This window comes from Mangifera indica, chromosome 4 (genome assembly GCF_011075055.1).
Source record: "Mangifera indica cultivar Alphonso chromosome 4, CATAS_Mindica_2.1, whole genome shotgun sequence".
NCBI lineage: Eukaryota > Viridiplantae > Streptophyta > Magnoliopsida > Sapindales > Anacardiaceae > Mangifera > Mangifera indica.
In genome coordinates this window covers 18496915-18512344 of record NC_058140.1, presented here as the reverse complement: position 1 = coordinate 18512344, position 15430 = coordinate 18496915, and the positions used below count along the sequence as shown (strand labels likewise).

The following is a 15430-nucleotide window of genomic DNA, read 5'->3' as shown; positions in this document are numbered from 1 at the left end:
ACAATTAAAACCCTAAAATAAAAAACATGAGGAATTTTTTCATTTGTGCCACTATGTTGAGCGCTCTCTATCGTCTATATAAACCCCTAACCTAGTCCAAGCATATTGCTCTCTTTACCATTACACCGCCAAATTCGCCTCTTTAGAGCGGGAAACAAAAGAAATCAAATTCAATCCAACAATAACAAACTAACGAAACTGAAAATCCAGACCTAGTTTTTCATTGGCAATGTCGACGACTGTTGATCAAGATCAGCAATGGCTGGTCAAATGTTTGTCTGCTACTCTTGATCCTAACCAAGAGGTTCGTTCCTTCGCCGAAGCTTCGCTTAATCAAGCCTCTCGTCAACCAGGTATCTCTCTTTTCTCTCCGTGCTTAATTTTATTATAATTGATTGTTTAAAGCGTGATCAGGACCAACTGAGCTCTGTATATGTTGATTAACATCATTTGTTATAAGCTAGACGAGAAAACTTTTTGAGCATTACTATCATATTTAAAAAATTTCAAGGTATCTGTGCTAACATAGAATCTTGCTATCTCTTACTTGATGAAAACATGAGAGTAATAGAAAGTTGCTATTGTTGCTTTTCATATTTTAGTCATTGATCAGTTTGTAGTTACTTGTCTACTTCCATTTTTGACTTTCTCTTCTGTTTAAAGCTGGGGATTCTGTCTCTGAATTCATAGGTTATGACTTATGATGTTCTTCTCTTGAAGGTTTTGGAGCTGCATTATCTAAGGTTGCTGCGAACAGGGAGCTTTCATACGGATTGCGCCAGATATCCTTTTTTATATTTTGAATTTAACTCTCACAAACTACATACTACATTTTTTATTTGTATTATTTCTATAAATGATTAAAAGAACAAAGTAGGCATCATTTTCAGGTAAAAAATGTGGTAAATAATCTTGAATAGATTTTGCTGAGAACATATTGCATATTGTAAGATTTAACATAACTTTACCTAGCTGCTGTACTTTTAAAGCATTTCATTAAGAAACACTGGCAGGAGGATGATGAGTCGTTTGAACATCCTGTTGTTTCAAGTGAAGAAAAGGTATGTATATGAGACTCTTAGCAGAAACGTTTGTTTGTTTTAATACTGTCTCATGCTTTAAAATGCAATATAATATTATTTTCTTTCATTAGATTTGTAGTATTGAAATATGCGTTACGATTGTATTTTCTGATGTTGGTTTCTACTACATGGCCTTGCAAATATTGGAGTATAATCTACATATTAAATGGATTAAGAGTTTGTAGTTTCTTAAACTTGCACGCAATTATACATTTTTTAGATCATCACATTATACTTAGGGAGATAATGACTGTAATTTTATTTATTTGGTAATCTATTTTGTGCATTTACACTTTCTTGTCAGGATTTCGATTCACACTGGAGGTATTTCTGGAAATACCATTTTGTTTGTGGCAGAATTTTTACATTTGTTTTCCAATTAACTGTTTTATCTATATGGTTCTTTCTATATCTGGCCGTGTTGTTATATCTTGTTATTGACAGTTATAATTCAATTTTTGTTGTTAAACTTTTTACATAAACATTTTAATTGGTGAATGCCTTTGTTTTTTCATATTTTACCCGTTTGTATGCATAAAATCTGACATGGTGACATTATCAGGAAGTTATTCGCGGACTTCTCTTATTGTCATTGGATGACTCTCATAGAAAAATCTGCACTGCAATCAGTATGGCTGTTGCATCGATTGCAATTTATGACTGGCCAGAGGATTGGCCAGACTTGCTGCCAATCCTCCTGAAGTTAATTACTGATCAAACTAACAGGAATGGAGGTGAGTTTTTTGGAAGTTCAATTTTTAGGCTTTCTTAGGTTCACTCTCCAATCCTCTCCTCATTGCCAAATATTCTAAAATTTTTCTTAATACTGTGAGTGGCTTTGACATGGTAATTTATGTATTAGGTGGCTTTTTTGGAATGCCTCTTTCTAATGATATAGTAAATTTTGTATAAAGTAATATTATTTTAGATAGATCCTACATTGGAAAAATTGGTAAATTCATCGATCTTCTGTTTTGTCAGTCACCCTATATGCAACAAAGTGGGCTAATTCTGCTGTTGAATGCCAAAAAGCACTCAATTTTATTTCAAGAACCAGAATACACATTATAATTTTCTCTGTGACAGACAGTACAAACAAATCATCAATGAGATCAGATTACTACAAAAAAGTTTTGGTTGTACTAAAATTATTTGTCCACTGCCGTGTCTAGATTATCAATCACCAAATCATATAGGTTAATTACTTTCAGATGATTTTGCCACATATGGCTTAAAGTCATCACTTGTTTTATGAAGTTCGCACAGGCATATTTAATAACAACAGATGAATTCAAGCTAGTTAATGAATGGACAGTCTCTATTTCTTTGAGCATGCCATTGGTCTTATGTTAAGTGATGCTTAGAAATTAGTGACTCTCTGAATTCTCTAAATATTAAAAGAAAGAGTATCACAATGAGCAGAAACAATGACATGTCACAATGTAATTGGGTGTTACTTTATCTCTAATTGAAAATCACCCAATCATATGATAATATGTCACGATTTGTGCACATAGTTTATTAAAAAGAAAAATTTACCTTGGCATTTACATGGAGAATGTGTTATACTATGATACCATTTTTTTTCAATAGGAAAGTTTTTTGGTATAATCGATGCAAATTAATCGATTCTAAGATTTTAGGACTTTACTTGGTTTTATGATGATTGCTCTTGGGCTCAACTTTGTTCGACTAATATGGTGGTCTAATATCTGTCTAGTGCATGGAGCTCTAAGGTGTTTGGCTTTCCTTTCTGGGGACTTGGACGATACTATAGTACCAAAGCTGGTACCAATTTTGTTCCCATCATTGCATACAATTGTATCATCTCCTCAGGTTAGTTTGTGCTGTTTAGTTTTATTATTATTTTTCGCTGGTGTAAAGCCTGTCTATGCAGTAGCTCCTTTTATTTATTTATCTCATAATGTTTTGTTCGGTATAGATATTCCAAAAAATTGAAACAAGCACCTTGGCAGATTGTGTGTAATATGGTCTGTTTGTCTGTGTGCATGCTGCACTACTTAGTCTTTAATTGGAAAACTGCACTATATTGCTTAAAGTTGTTCAATATACATGTGAAAGGTCAATGGCTGCAGACGCCACTCATCACTGCATTAATGTAGGTGGTTTTTTTTCAGTAATAATTATTATTGTGTTTTGTTTTCAGATTACAAATCTGTTTCTCTATGAGCATTCTTTTGTTGTTGTTACCAAAAAAAAAAAAGGTTTTGTTCTTGACTAAGAATTCATAAGATGAGATTATTTTGTGCATCCTTTATTAGATGTCTATCTTGTTGCATGCATTTAGCTGAAAGATTTTGAGGTGGTATTTAATAATTCTGCTATCAAGGTTCCTCTCATTTCATATTTCTGTACATCTTTTGAATTTGAACATTTAGATCACCTATAAAATAAAAAATAAAAAATATTTCAGTTGGACATATTAAACTTTTCTCTGTTTTCTACATGCTGGTGAAATTTAACTGTCAAGCATTCGTCATTTCGTGATTTTGCTCTTATTTTATTGTGGAACATTTTTTTCAGACTTATGACAAATATTTGCGTACTAAAGCCCTTTCAATTGTTTATTCTTGCACCTCCATGCTGGGGGTGATGAGTGGTGTATATAAGGTATTTTCTAGTCTCCTAATTTTGATTGGCAGTGGTTTTGGAGTGTGGTTGAAAACCGCTAGCTCTATAATAAATTGAGGGATCTGTACAATTTTGTGTTTAGTTAGAAATGCATGCATTGATGGTACCAATGCTTAAACCATGGATGGATCAATTCTCTGGTATCCTAGAACATCCAGTACAACCTGAAGATCCCGATGACTGGGGCATCAAAATGGAGGTTGGTTTCATGCTTCCAAACAATTTTCTTTTTAGTTGTGTTTCTTAGCATTTCGTTATACTTAAAATGGGCCATTGATAACTGATTTTAAGTTATCTTTATCATTAGGTTTTAAAGTGCTTGAATCAGTTTGTTCAGAATTTCTCTAGCCTTACTGAGAATGAATTTATGGGTGAGTTCATATTTTTTGGATCTCTTTATTCAAAAGATTTAGATTCAACCCTCATACTTCTTGTTTTTGCAGTAGTCATGGGACCATTGTGGCAAACATTTGTGTCATCTCTAAGCGTGTACGTGAGATCATCAATTGAAGGGACAGAGAACCCCTATGCTGGAAGATATGATTCTGATGGTGCAGAGAAAAGCATTGATTCCTTTGTTGTCCAGGTAACAATGATAGAACTTCAACATTTGTGATTACAACGTTATTGCCTCACTTCAGATCTTCAAGTGTAGGATTTGATTGTTTCAGTTGATGACATGTGATGTAATTAAATATTCTTTTTTAGATCGTCAGTCGGATATATGTTGTGCATGGTTAAAAATGAAGTTAGCTCCAGAACGCTCTGGGGCAACCCGCTTCATCTCTCACTTACCTGTGTAGGCTTACATGGTGCAAGATTGTTTGAAATTCACATATTTTTACAAGTTGTGAACTGTCTGTTTGTAGGTCATTTTGAATTGCATTATGCTGTTAATTTTGATAGATATGAGGATGGGAGGTTGCCGTCTGGTTCAAATTTTTACAAACTAGAACTTGGGGGCAAACTGATTAGTGAATGTTGACAACTGTATAAATGGTTGACCTCAATTTTGCACTTGTAAAATAAGAAAGTTCCTTTATCTTCTATTCGTGGCAAAAATCTAGGCCAAGTTCTTTGGGTTACAATTTTCTGTGGATGTGCAGCTTCTAAAGGTTTAAAATTTGTGACTTGGGTTTGAAAGTTTTGCTTATGTCATATTGGAATTTTTTTTATTTTTTCATGTGTTCCTTTAAAGTCATATTGGCCCATTAATTGTTTTATTTCTAACATAAGTATGTTGATCATTCAGCTGTTTGAGTGTCTTTTAACCATTGTGGGCAGTGTAAAGCTGGTAAAGGTGAGTTAAGAGAACTTTTATCCTGTTTCTTATTTTTATTGCTTTATGTTTCTTCCACTTAATTTTGTTCATAAAATTCTTTTTTTTAGGTTGTTGCGAGCAATGTCAGAGAATTGGTATATCACACAATTGCTTTTCTGCAAATGACAGAACAACAGGTATATTTTATTTCTGCCCTGCTTTTCCTTGCTTTCTCATTGTCATGAAATATGATTTTTTTGGTAAGTGGCATTTTATGTATTTTGTTATATGTCACAACTCTCGGACTTCATCCTGTTTGATGCAAACTACATGGCATGCATGCCCGTGTATCACCTGAACGCTCTTCTTCTGTTCTTATCTTCAATTCCCTCATGATACCCAGGCTGACAATTATGACATAGCTGCTGATGAGTCTGCTGCATCCTTAGCCACTACATCCACTGATCGTCCAGTTTCTCTAATATCTTTCTGTGGTTCTTAAAACACCTATTCTGACCTTTTTTGGGTTTCTGAACAGTTCTCAGATTCATCCTCAAGTCTACCTTTCTGATTCTCCCCCTAAAGTTAGTTGTTGCACGTCCTTGATTTAGTATTAATTAACCCATTTAATCCATTAGCATTCACTTCTTATTCATGTGATAGCTGAGGGCCTTCTCGAAACCCAATTCAAATTCTTCTTTCAATATTTGCAACTAATTGAGTTCTTTTACCCTCTCACACGCATTCTTGTATTTTCTCATTGCTTTTTGGTTTGGTAAAGCTATCATTCTGCCCCAGTTAATTACCTCCCTCTTTAAGATATTTATTGGTTTAAGTTTAACTTGACTTGTAAATCTATTTATTGGTAGAAATTAAAAAGAAGAGGAAGAATGGTGAGAAAATTCATGGAGAATTTGCTTTATCGCTCAACCAAATCTTAATCTCAAAAAAAAACAGAGGCTCTTATTGACAGTAGTCAAACCCCAATAAAATAGGAAGGAGAAATCTACCCTAGAAATCCTACTCCAACTCAGATAAGAAAGTATAAATAGGAAAAAGAGCTTAGGTATAAAAAGAATGAAATTTCCAATGAAGTCCATTATTTTGCCTTATTATAAAAGATTAGGGTAATATACTTTTCCAACTTGAATCCCAAGTCTACCACGATCATGTGATTGATGAGACAATTCACTAAATAACATTGTTGTGCTTATCAATTGTTACTTGACTAGGGAAGAGTAGTAATTCTTAAAAGATTTTAGGACTCTATGGTTTTCATTAATCATAAATGACTGTTGTCTAGGTTCATACATGGTCAGTGGATGCCAACCAATTTGTAGCTGACGAGGATGATTCCACTTACAGCTGTCGTGTTTCTGGTAAGTACTCCCACACTGTCTCCAAGTTGCTTATCTTATATTAGTCCAAAAAATGTGAATTGACTTATCATTTGATGTTAAACTTCATTTAGTCATTGTGGAATATGATTTAGGATAGATGTTGAAATCGTGGGCACTATACAGTGTTAAAATCCTTACAAACAAGAAGCAATTGTTTTTCATCTTCATACAGGAAAGTAACCATAATTGGCATGCAGTTCAAGGTATGTCATGCACTTGCTTTCATTGTGCCATACCATTGATTTGTTAGCAGAAAAGTATTGTGGTGCATGTAACAGCATGCTATTATGTTATATTATGGGTGTTGCATTGGGTGTTTGGGTTGCTAGTGAGTCTTTTCAGGATTGAGAGAAATAGCTGGATGAGTTAAAACTCATCATTGGACATGATAGTTTAGGTTTCTGACTCTTCTCTCCTGACATTCCATTGTCAATTTCTTTGTAGTGCTTAATTCATGCTACAATCTTATTGTTTGAAAAACCATACTGTCGCTGATATTTTAACTTGCTATCAATTGTAATTTTTTTTTTCAAGGCCCATGTTCACCCCAGCAGTGCCACCTTACAGAAATTCAGACATTGTGCATATAGTTCCTTAGAAAAAGCAGACATTTTCACTTATGCCTGGTGCTAAGTATTTCAATAATCTCTAACCCTGAGACTGTATGGAGACCACACAACAAATATCTCTTTTATAGCTCTCCTTAATGTTGGTTGCAATATTACATGTGTCATGATCAAACTAGAGACATGATTTGTCTTGCATGGTAATTTAGTAAAGTCATTATCTGCTGCTTCCCACCTCAATGTCTATATTTTAGCAAGGTCATAATAATCACACTTTATTCCCTTCATAAACTCCTCTAGTGTCTATGCATAACATACAGTAAAATCTAGCTTCCTTCTTCTCTTCCGTACATAAAGCCTAGAATGTTTTCCTAGACATTCTGTCTGCCAACCAAAAATCTGCTCAGCAATTTCTCTAACTGATCCAGGGGATTTTTTGTTGGGATTTTCTTATATTTTTAGATTTAGCCACATTCTTTTAACATACTAGTGATGCTTTTCACAGGTGCCCTTTTCCTAGAAGAGGTGGTGACCTCTTGTGGTAGAGATGGAATTGATGCCATTATAGATGCAGCTAGTAAACGATTTAATGAGTCACAACAAGAAAAAGCTGCTGGTTCTGTTGTTTGGTGGAGAGTAAGTATCAAAATTTTGGTTTCTGATATAGAATTTATCTTGAAGGGTATGCTCCAGGATCTCTGGCATGGCCTTTGTCATTTGGGCTGCTGCAGAAACTGATAAGAGTTTCAGTGGGAAAAACAAGATATATATAGTATTTAAATCAGTAAGATATCAGAGATTTAGAGAATAAAGCATGATATAAGGGAGAACAAGATAGGGGAGAAATACAGAAGAACAAAGAGAGGAAGAGATAGTGCATAGGTTGAAAAACTGATGATTTTGCCTATATACCAAGTATGTCAACAATAATAATTCTAGGCTTATTAAATAGAAATTTATTCTAAATCAAATATGAAATTAACTCTAAAACAATGACAAACCAAATAAACTTTGAATGTGTTAATCCTAAAAACTATGATATTCTTCTTACATCAAAGGTGCACAAAAATGAGAGTACATCTGAAAAATTATCTGATGTACTTGCTTATAATTCGATCAAATCTGGGAGAGAAGTAGCAAATTAATGGCTTTTTATTTTTCCATGCACAGTTACTTCAGCCCTTCCAATCTACGAATGAGGAATGGCACCAAGAACCAATTCCTGCAACTAAATTTGGATTCTAGGGAAGGGTAAAATATAGGAGCCCATAAATAAATGAACAACTTTAAAATCTGAGAACACTAAAGCAAGGCACAACATCTAAAGGAAGTCCTCTGTTCCACAGTCCAATTAGGTTGGCCAAAGTTTAAGCTAACTTCTTAACAAGGTCTATAAACAATCAGTTTTGAACTGATTACTAATGAGACTTAATCGATTATGTCTTCTCTGTTAATGCAATTGTGCATTGTAACTTTTCACAGATGAGGGAAGCTACTTTGTATGCTTTGGCTTCTCTGTCAGAGCAATTGCTTGAGGCAGAGGTTTGTGCCTTATGATTCAGTTATTATTATGTGACATGGTTTTTTTGCTTATAATAAAATTGACCCCATTCACATGTTTTATCAATATAGGCTTCAGGACTTCTCAGAGTTAGCTTAGGGAAACTTCTAGAGCAAATGATTAATGAAGACATTGGAAGTGGTAATTCAAATTTTCTTATATTAGTTGTATTCAGATCTTTAAAACAGTGGCCTAAATTAAGTGTTAACTTTTTGTTGTGCAGGGGTGCACCAATATCCCTTTCTTTATGCACGCATTTTTGCATCAGTTGCCAAGTTCTCCTCTCTGGTAATTTACAATTTTCCAATTTCTTAAGGATATGCCATTTTCAGAAATCTTTTAACTGATGCAGTTATTCAGATTAGCCCTGGAGTTCTTGATCACTTCCTGTATGCTGCTATCACTACAATTGGCATGGATGTGTATGTGTGTCTTATCTCTTATTTTGATATTTTTCTTGTAAAGATAGAATGACTCTTATGGTAGGAGTCTTTGGTTAACAGTCCCCCACCTGTGAAAGTTGGCGCCTGCCAGGCAGTTTCCCAGATCCTACCTGAAGCAAATAAAGGAATCATTCAGCCTCAAATGATGGGTTTATTTTCATCACTTACTGATCTTCTTCATCAGGTAATGTATGGCTAGTAAATTCTATAGTGTAGCTGGAGTTCAGCTTAGTAATTTTTACTTAATTCTTCTTTTCAGGCATCTGATGAAACATTGCACCTGATACTTGAAACTTTGCAAGCAGTGATTAAGGCTGGTGGGTCTACATATATACTTTTTTTAAGTAGGAATTATTTTTTAAGAGAGGTCAATTATATCGGTCATGTTGATATGTTTTTATTCTGTAGCTTTTATTGCTTGTTGTCTGCATCTGTGAATTGTTCTGGCCGAATTGTAGGTTTCTTGATGGCATCAATGGAGCCTATTCTCTCTCCTGTAATCCTAAATATGTGGGCCTTGCATGTTTCAGATCCTTTTATCAGTATTGATGTAATTGAGGTTCTGGAGGTAATTACTTGTCTCATTGATAGTTAACTTGAGTTATTGAAATCTCTGTGTATGTTTTCATGCTTAATGCTGCTATTCATCAACTAATTGAGTCTTCATGTGATATTTGTGACATTGAATCCTTTGAACAATCTCAGCCTCATAATTCTGGCTACGGTAAATTCATCTGAAAAGTGTCTTGGAACTCCTTTTGTCAACAGGGGAAGGTATCTTATATATTTTTCATAGTGATTTGGCTATTAATGAGCCTGATCTAGTAATTGAAATTCTTAATCCGTTAGTGAAGAACTGGAGAAAAAGTGAAGAGAACAGAGATAGAAAAAGAACTGGAAGAAGTAAAGGGAGGGAATTAGAAGAAAGCAAAAGACTAAAACCCTGCATCTTTGACTGTTTGTGCTATATCACAATTTCAGAGTGCCTCTATGAAAGCCTAAATAATTTTCTTTCTTTTATTTTTTTTGGAAACTTTTAGCATTTTTTTTGTGGACAGAGTTAAAAGTATTAGTAGATTTTAGGAAAATTTGGGCTTGGATGTTTATTTTATTGCATTTGTCTTTTTTGATTATTGATGAGATATTAACTTTAAGTTCAATTATTTTGCCATATTGGATATTCTATTTTCTCGGTTTGGTCTTTAGGGAAAAAAAAGCTTGTAATGTACTAGTCTTTGGTTTTTTGTTTTAATTCTTCCCCAGGCAATAAAGTGTTCTCCTGGCTGTATTCATCCACTCACTTCCCGAATTTTGCCATATATTGGACCAATATTAAATCAAGTATGGCTAGTAAGAATTCTTTTAAGTAGTGTATTACAGTTTCTCAATTACTGCTTAAGGTATTTGTTTCTAATGCATCTTAATGTCAATCGATAGCCTCAACAGCAGCCTGATGGATTAGTAGCTGGATCATTGGATCTGTTGAGTATGCTATTAAAGGCAAGTAATACTCCTCATGGTGGTTATCTGATCTTGACTTATTCTTTTGGATTTTCACTTTTTTTAAACACTAAACAGCGTCATGATTGTATGGCATATTTTGCTAATTACAGTTTGTGATAGCATTGTACAGAATGCTCCTTCCGATGTTATAAAAGCAGCATATGATGTCTGTTTTGATGCTGTTATCCGGATAATCCTTCAAAGTGACGATCATAGTGAAATGCAGGTTAAGATTTTGTGAAAGAAAGATCCATACTTCACTTCTTTGTGCTAGTTGCATGTGACAAGTGTGAAAATGACCTTTTTGTTTCCTCAACATTCACCAGAATGCAACAGAATGTTTGGCATCTTTTATATCTGGCGCAAGACAAGAGGTGCTTGCTTGGGGTGGTGATTCTGGATTTACAATGAGAAGTTTGCTCGATGCTGCTTCAAGGTGAGATGTCTTTTTATTCATTCTTTGTTTGAGTGTTTTATAATTGTTGAAACCTGAGAATTCTTCAATTAATTTGAAGTTTGAACACATATGGGTGTTTGTAATGGAGTGCATACATGTATTCTGTCTTGGTCCCACTGATTTTGTGTTTGTCTGCTTGGTGTTGACCTCTTTTGTTACATTGTCTTAATCATTTTTTTGGGGTAATTGATGTTATGTTGGTTATGAAAGATATGATGCTGCATGATTATTGCCGGAATCATATTTTAAATGAAGCAAATTACAAAAAATAACACAAGCTGAAGCTGATGGACAAGGCCCTTCTGACAGCCTTTCACTTGCAAGGCCAAAAATGAATCTACTCACCTTTCAAGTGAATAAAAAATGAACAAAGTTGTTGTAATTACTCAGTTACATTTAGAATGACTTTTGATAATTGACAAGAACCTAATGTTGCCTCATTTTGGCTCATGTCAACCTGCTTTACCTTTGAAGGGATTTTGTAGATTTTCATTTCTTAATGCTGAATTTTGAACAATCTGAATGTAGGCTACTTGACCCTGATATGGAAAGCTCTGGATCACTATTTGTTGGGACCTATATACTGCAACTCATTTTGCATCTTCCATCACAAATGGCGCAGCATATTCAGGACCTAGTTGCTGCTCTTGTTAGACGCTTGCGTTCTGCTCAAATTGCAGGATTGAGAAACTCATTGCTACTTATTTTTGCTAGACTGGTATTGTCATCAATTTTACAACCTCATTTTTTGTTAACTTGAAGCTTATTCAAGTCTAGCATTATGTCTTAGAATGCAGAGAGCAAGCTAGTTTTTAATTAATGCTGTCAGCCGGAATGTTCTTAAATTTCTTTGTGCTCATTACAATTACTCTTATTGGCCATTTAAGTTAGAAATTTTTAAAAGCTATTGATATAAATTATTACATCTTTAGCCAATAGCTCAATCCATTGTCAAGATGTAGTCCACTTTGAATATACAGTCCGTCACAGTTTTGCTTTTAGATTTTACAACTCAAAATGTGTCTTGACAACTTAGGAGTTTACAAACTATTTAACCATTCATCTCCTATCATCTTAAGGAGATGTGAGATACACATCTATACCTAATATCTCTTCTGTGTTTTATAGATATGAAATTTGTCTAGACTTGTACCGTTTGTAACATCTCTAGTTTAATAGCCCAACCCACTATCAAAATATTGACTACTTTCAATGCATAGTCCGTCATAGTTTTGTTTTTGGGTTTTGCAACCCAATATGCATCTTGATAACTTGGGGCTTACAAACTATTTAACTATTCATTTATTATTATCTCTAAGAGATGTAAGATACAAATATATACTTAACATCTCTTTCATACTTTGTCGATGTGGATTTGTTTAGAGTGTTACATTTATCCCCCTTATGGAACTCAACGTCCTTGTTGAGGTTTGCACCACCATCACTCAAGATAACACATAGAATGACTCTGATATATGTAACATCTTGGTTCAGTAGCTTGACTACTATCAAGATATTATCTGCTTTAAATACAATCTATCATAGTTTTGCTTTTGGACTTTACAACTCAAAACTTGCTTTAAAAGCTTGGTATTTCACAGACTGTTTAACCATTCATCTCTTATCATCTTTAAGAGATATGGAATGCAAATGCATCCTTAATATCTTTCTCATACTTTGTCGATGTGAAATTTGCCTAGGAGTGTTACACATTTAAAAGTCTTCATCAAATTTCAATGGACAAACACAAAATTGTCTCTTTATGTTTTTCTACAACTATAGAACTAATATGGTGTCTCTTTTCTAAATGCCCTAACACCATTTGATACAATTTTCCCCCTTCTTAGCTGTTGTGATTAAGATGTCAACACTCTAATGTGTTCCATGGACTGATTTTTGCTTCTTGTGGTTGATTATTCTGCAGGCCCATGTAAGTTCTCCAAATGTTGAACAATTTATCAATTTGCTGATCTCTATCCCTGCTGAAGGCTATGATAATTCATTTGCTTATGTAATGTCAGAGTGGACTAAACAGCATGGTAAGTATCCTTCTGTCTCACAGGGCTCCATTATATCAGTATAATGTCATTTTTACAGTGATGTGGGAAAATCTTGCTACCATATCTTTCAGGCTTCATTTAAATTTTCTTTTCCTTTCAAGAACTGCTCATTATATCTTGAGTGCTTTAGTAGGAGTTGTGTGTAAGTAAGCTTGACTTCTTTCTTCCAATGTGCTACTTTGATGCAGAGGAGATTCTGGGCGCATATGCGATTAAAATCACAACCTCTGCTTTGGCCTTATTGCTATCCTCAAGGCATCCTGAATTGGCAAAAATTAATGTCCAAGGTCATTTGATCAAGGTTTGCCTTGTGCCTTCATGACTTGGAACTGCTTTGTAGTTACTATTTCTTAGGTTATGTGCTTGCTTATTAAATAACTTCATTTTTTTCTATTCAGTCTGACACAGGAATAATCACTCGTTCAAAAGCTAAATTGGCTCCCGATCAGTGGACTGTTGTGCCACTTCCTGCAAAGGTACTTGAGATCTATGTCTTGTCTAAGTACTTTTGGGCAGACAAGCTTTATTTGAGAAACAGGCTGTGATGTGATACCGTAATGATACAAGAGCTGATCTTTTTGTGATGCCCTTGGCTCATGAAATATATACACATTTAAACCGTACAAGTGTGTATTATGCACTAACTGTTTTCATTTGTATCCCAAATTTATTTTCATGTAATGCATCATTATATTATTAGTGCTTTTAGAAAAACTTAATTGTTCTGTAAGGATACATTTGCGTCCCTGATCACTGTGTCACATTGTACTCTGTGTAAGTTGAAGTGTTTTGCACCAGCTAGTTCATCCATCTCCAATAGTTTTTCTGTCTCAGAATTTGAGATTTTAAATGCCATTTTTAGCTGAATTGGTAAAAATCTTGAATATTTTGCCTCTTCTTTTTCTGGGTATTGTAGATATTGGCTCTACTGGCAGATGCATTGATTGAAATCCAAGAACAAGTTTTGGGTGATGATGATGAGGTAGCTTGTCTATTGTTTTTTGTTTTGGGCCACATTCATCTTAGTTATTGGGTCGGTATGTAAACTGTTGGTCGATTGTCATAGCAGGATAGCTGGGAGGAAGTTCATGAGGGGGATGTGGAATCTGGCAAGGAGTTGTTATATTCATCTGGTGCTACATCATTTGGCAGGCCTACTTATGAACATCTTGAAGCAATGGCTAAAGTGTATAATGAGGTTCGGTTAGAAAGAACCGCTTTACTTTTTTTCTTCTTTTTGGAAGTTTAGGTCGTTCAAGATTGAATTGCAAAGTTGAATTCATTAAAACGAAAATGAAGAAATTGAATTTCACATTTCAAGATCTGAGAACACATTCATTATCATTTTTTAAAACAGTATTTTTAAAATGAACCAGAGTGAACTTAAATAATTTCTTTTCTTTTAGTGTGTATAATTATTGTAGTACCCTGTTTATATTCATAATAATGAATTCAAAAGACAGATTAAAGCAGTTGCGTAGTTTTGAAAAGAAAATGAAACAACTCAAAAATATTTTTTCTTTTGAGAAATAAAATCAGTGAAACAGTTAAAACAACTCAGATTCATTTGTTCATTTATTTCTAGAAATTAGAAAATTATTTTCCTAATTCCTGAAAATGTTTTCCAAATCAGTTACCAAATACATTTTTCTTGTTTTCATACCTAAAGAACGGAATCAATTTTAAGGGGATAAAAAGAAGACAATGAACAGTGCCTTAACCTCCTGCAATATCTTTTCTTTTTGATGTCACTAATCAAAATTTCCTGATCATGAATTTCTAGAATGAGGATGATGACTATGAAGATGACACACTGAGTGCCAGTGATCCTCTCAATGAGGTAGCTTCTTGACCTATAAACCTATCAATAGGATAGATTTTGTGGTTTGTATATTATTAACTTTTGGCATCCATCACAGATCAATTTGGCAAATTATCTTGGTGACTTCTTCAGGAAATTCTCTCAAACCAACAGACAGCTGTTTGATAATCTTTTCCAGGTTCAGTTTGATCTCAATCATATAATGAAATCATTCATGAGAGGAGTCCATTTTTATAATATATTCTTTGGCATTATGGAACTGAAACTTAAGACTTCCGATACTCATTTTATTTATTTATTATTTATTTATTTTTATTTTTTTTTTGTGATAAAGGGTCTTATGCCTGCTCAGCAAAATGCTATTAAGATGGTTATAAACTGCTGAGGTTTTGATCGAGCATATCATGTTTGGATGGTGGGTGTTGATTTTTGTAAGTGTGGATTATTTATTGTTCATTGATATTTAGAACAAAATATTGTCAACGTATGAGCTCTCTAATGAGGTTGGAGAGGCCACTAGATGAGTGTATAGTTGAGGTTACTTTTTCTCTGTACCTGGACTGGACATTCCTAATCTAATTTTTTTAAAATTATAAATGAGAAATGCACTGATTCATTGTTCA

At 34.1% G+C, this 15430-nt stretch overlaps 1 protein-coding gene across 3 annotated transcripts; it reads left to right on the top strand.

Annotated features, from left to right (window-relative positions):
* Positions 1–15430, top strand: LOC123214595 (importin-9). 3 transcript variants are annotated; one of them, XM_044634464.1, is made up of 33 exons: positions 1–353; positions 721–782; positions 969–1061; positions 1645–1816; positions 2803–2918; positions 3627–3713; positions 3817–3933; positions 4042–4105; positions 4181–4320; positions 4987–5034; positions 5124–5192; positions 6299–6374; positions 7467–7597; positions 8444–8503; positions 8594–8663; positions 8746–8810; positions 8883–8944; positions 9026–9149; positions 9225–9282; positions 9424–9533; positions 10229–10306; positions 10403–10465; positions 10599–10694; positions 10795–10904; positions 11454–11643; positions 12850–12964; positions 13174–13286; positions 13384–13461; positions 13902–13967; positions 14052–14183; positions 14769–14825; positions 14905–14985; positions 15142–15430. In XM_044634464.1, the coding sequence occupies exons 1-33, from the start codon at positions 230–232 to the stop codon at positions 15190–15192; spliced, it is 3078 nt and encodes a 1025-aa protein (XP_044490399.1). In that variant the 5' UTR covers positions 1–229; the 3' UTR covers positions 15193–15430. The 3 variants fall into 3 exon arrangements, with proteins under 3 accessions (XP_044490399.1, XP_044490397.1, XP_044490398.1); XM_044634462.1 differs by having other exon boundaries at positions 2–353; positions 4178–4320; XM_044634463.1 differs by having other exon boundaries at positions 3–353; positions 4178–4320; positions 14055–14183.

Coding starts and splice junctions, on each gene's coding strand:
- LOC123214595 (XM_044634462.1), top strand. CDS start 230: ATGTCGACGACTGTTGATCAAGATCAGCAATGGCTGGTCAAATGTTTG. Junction 7,598..8,443: donor GTTCTGTTGTTTGGTGGAGA/GTAAGTATCAAA, acceptor AACTTTTCACAG/ATGAGGGAAGCTACTTTGTA. Junction 10,307..10,402: donor TTGGACCAATATTAAATCAA/GTATGGCTAGTA, acceptor GTCAATCGATAG/CCTCAACAGCAGCCTGATGG.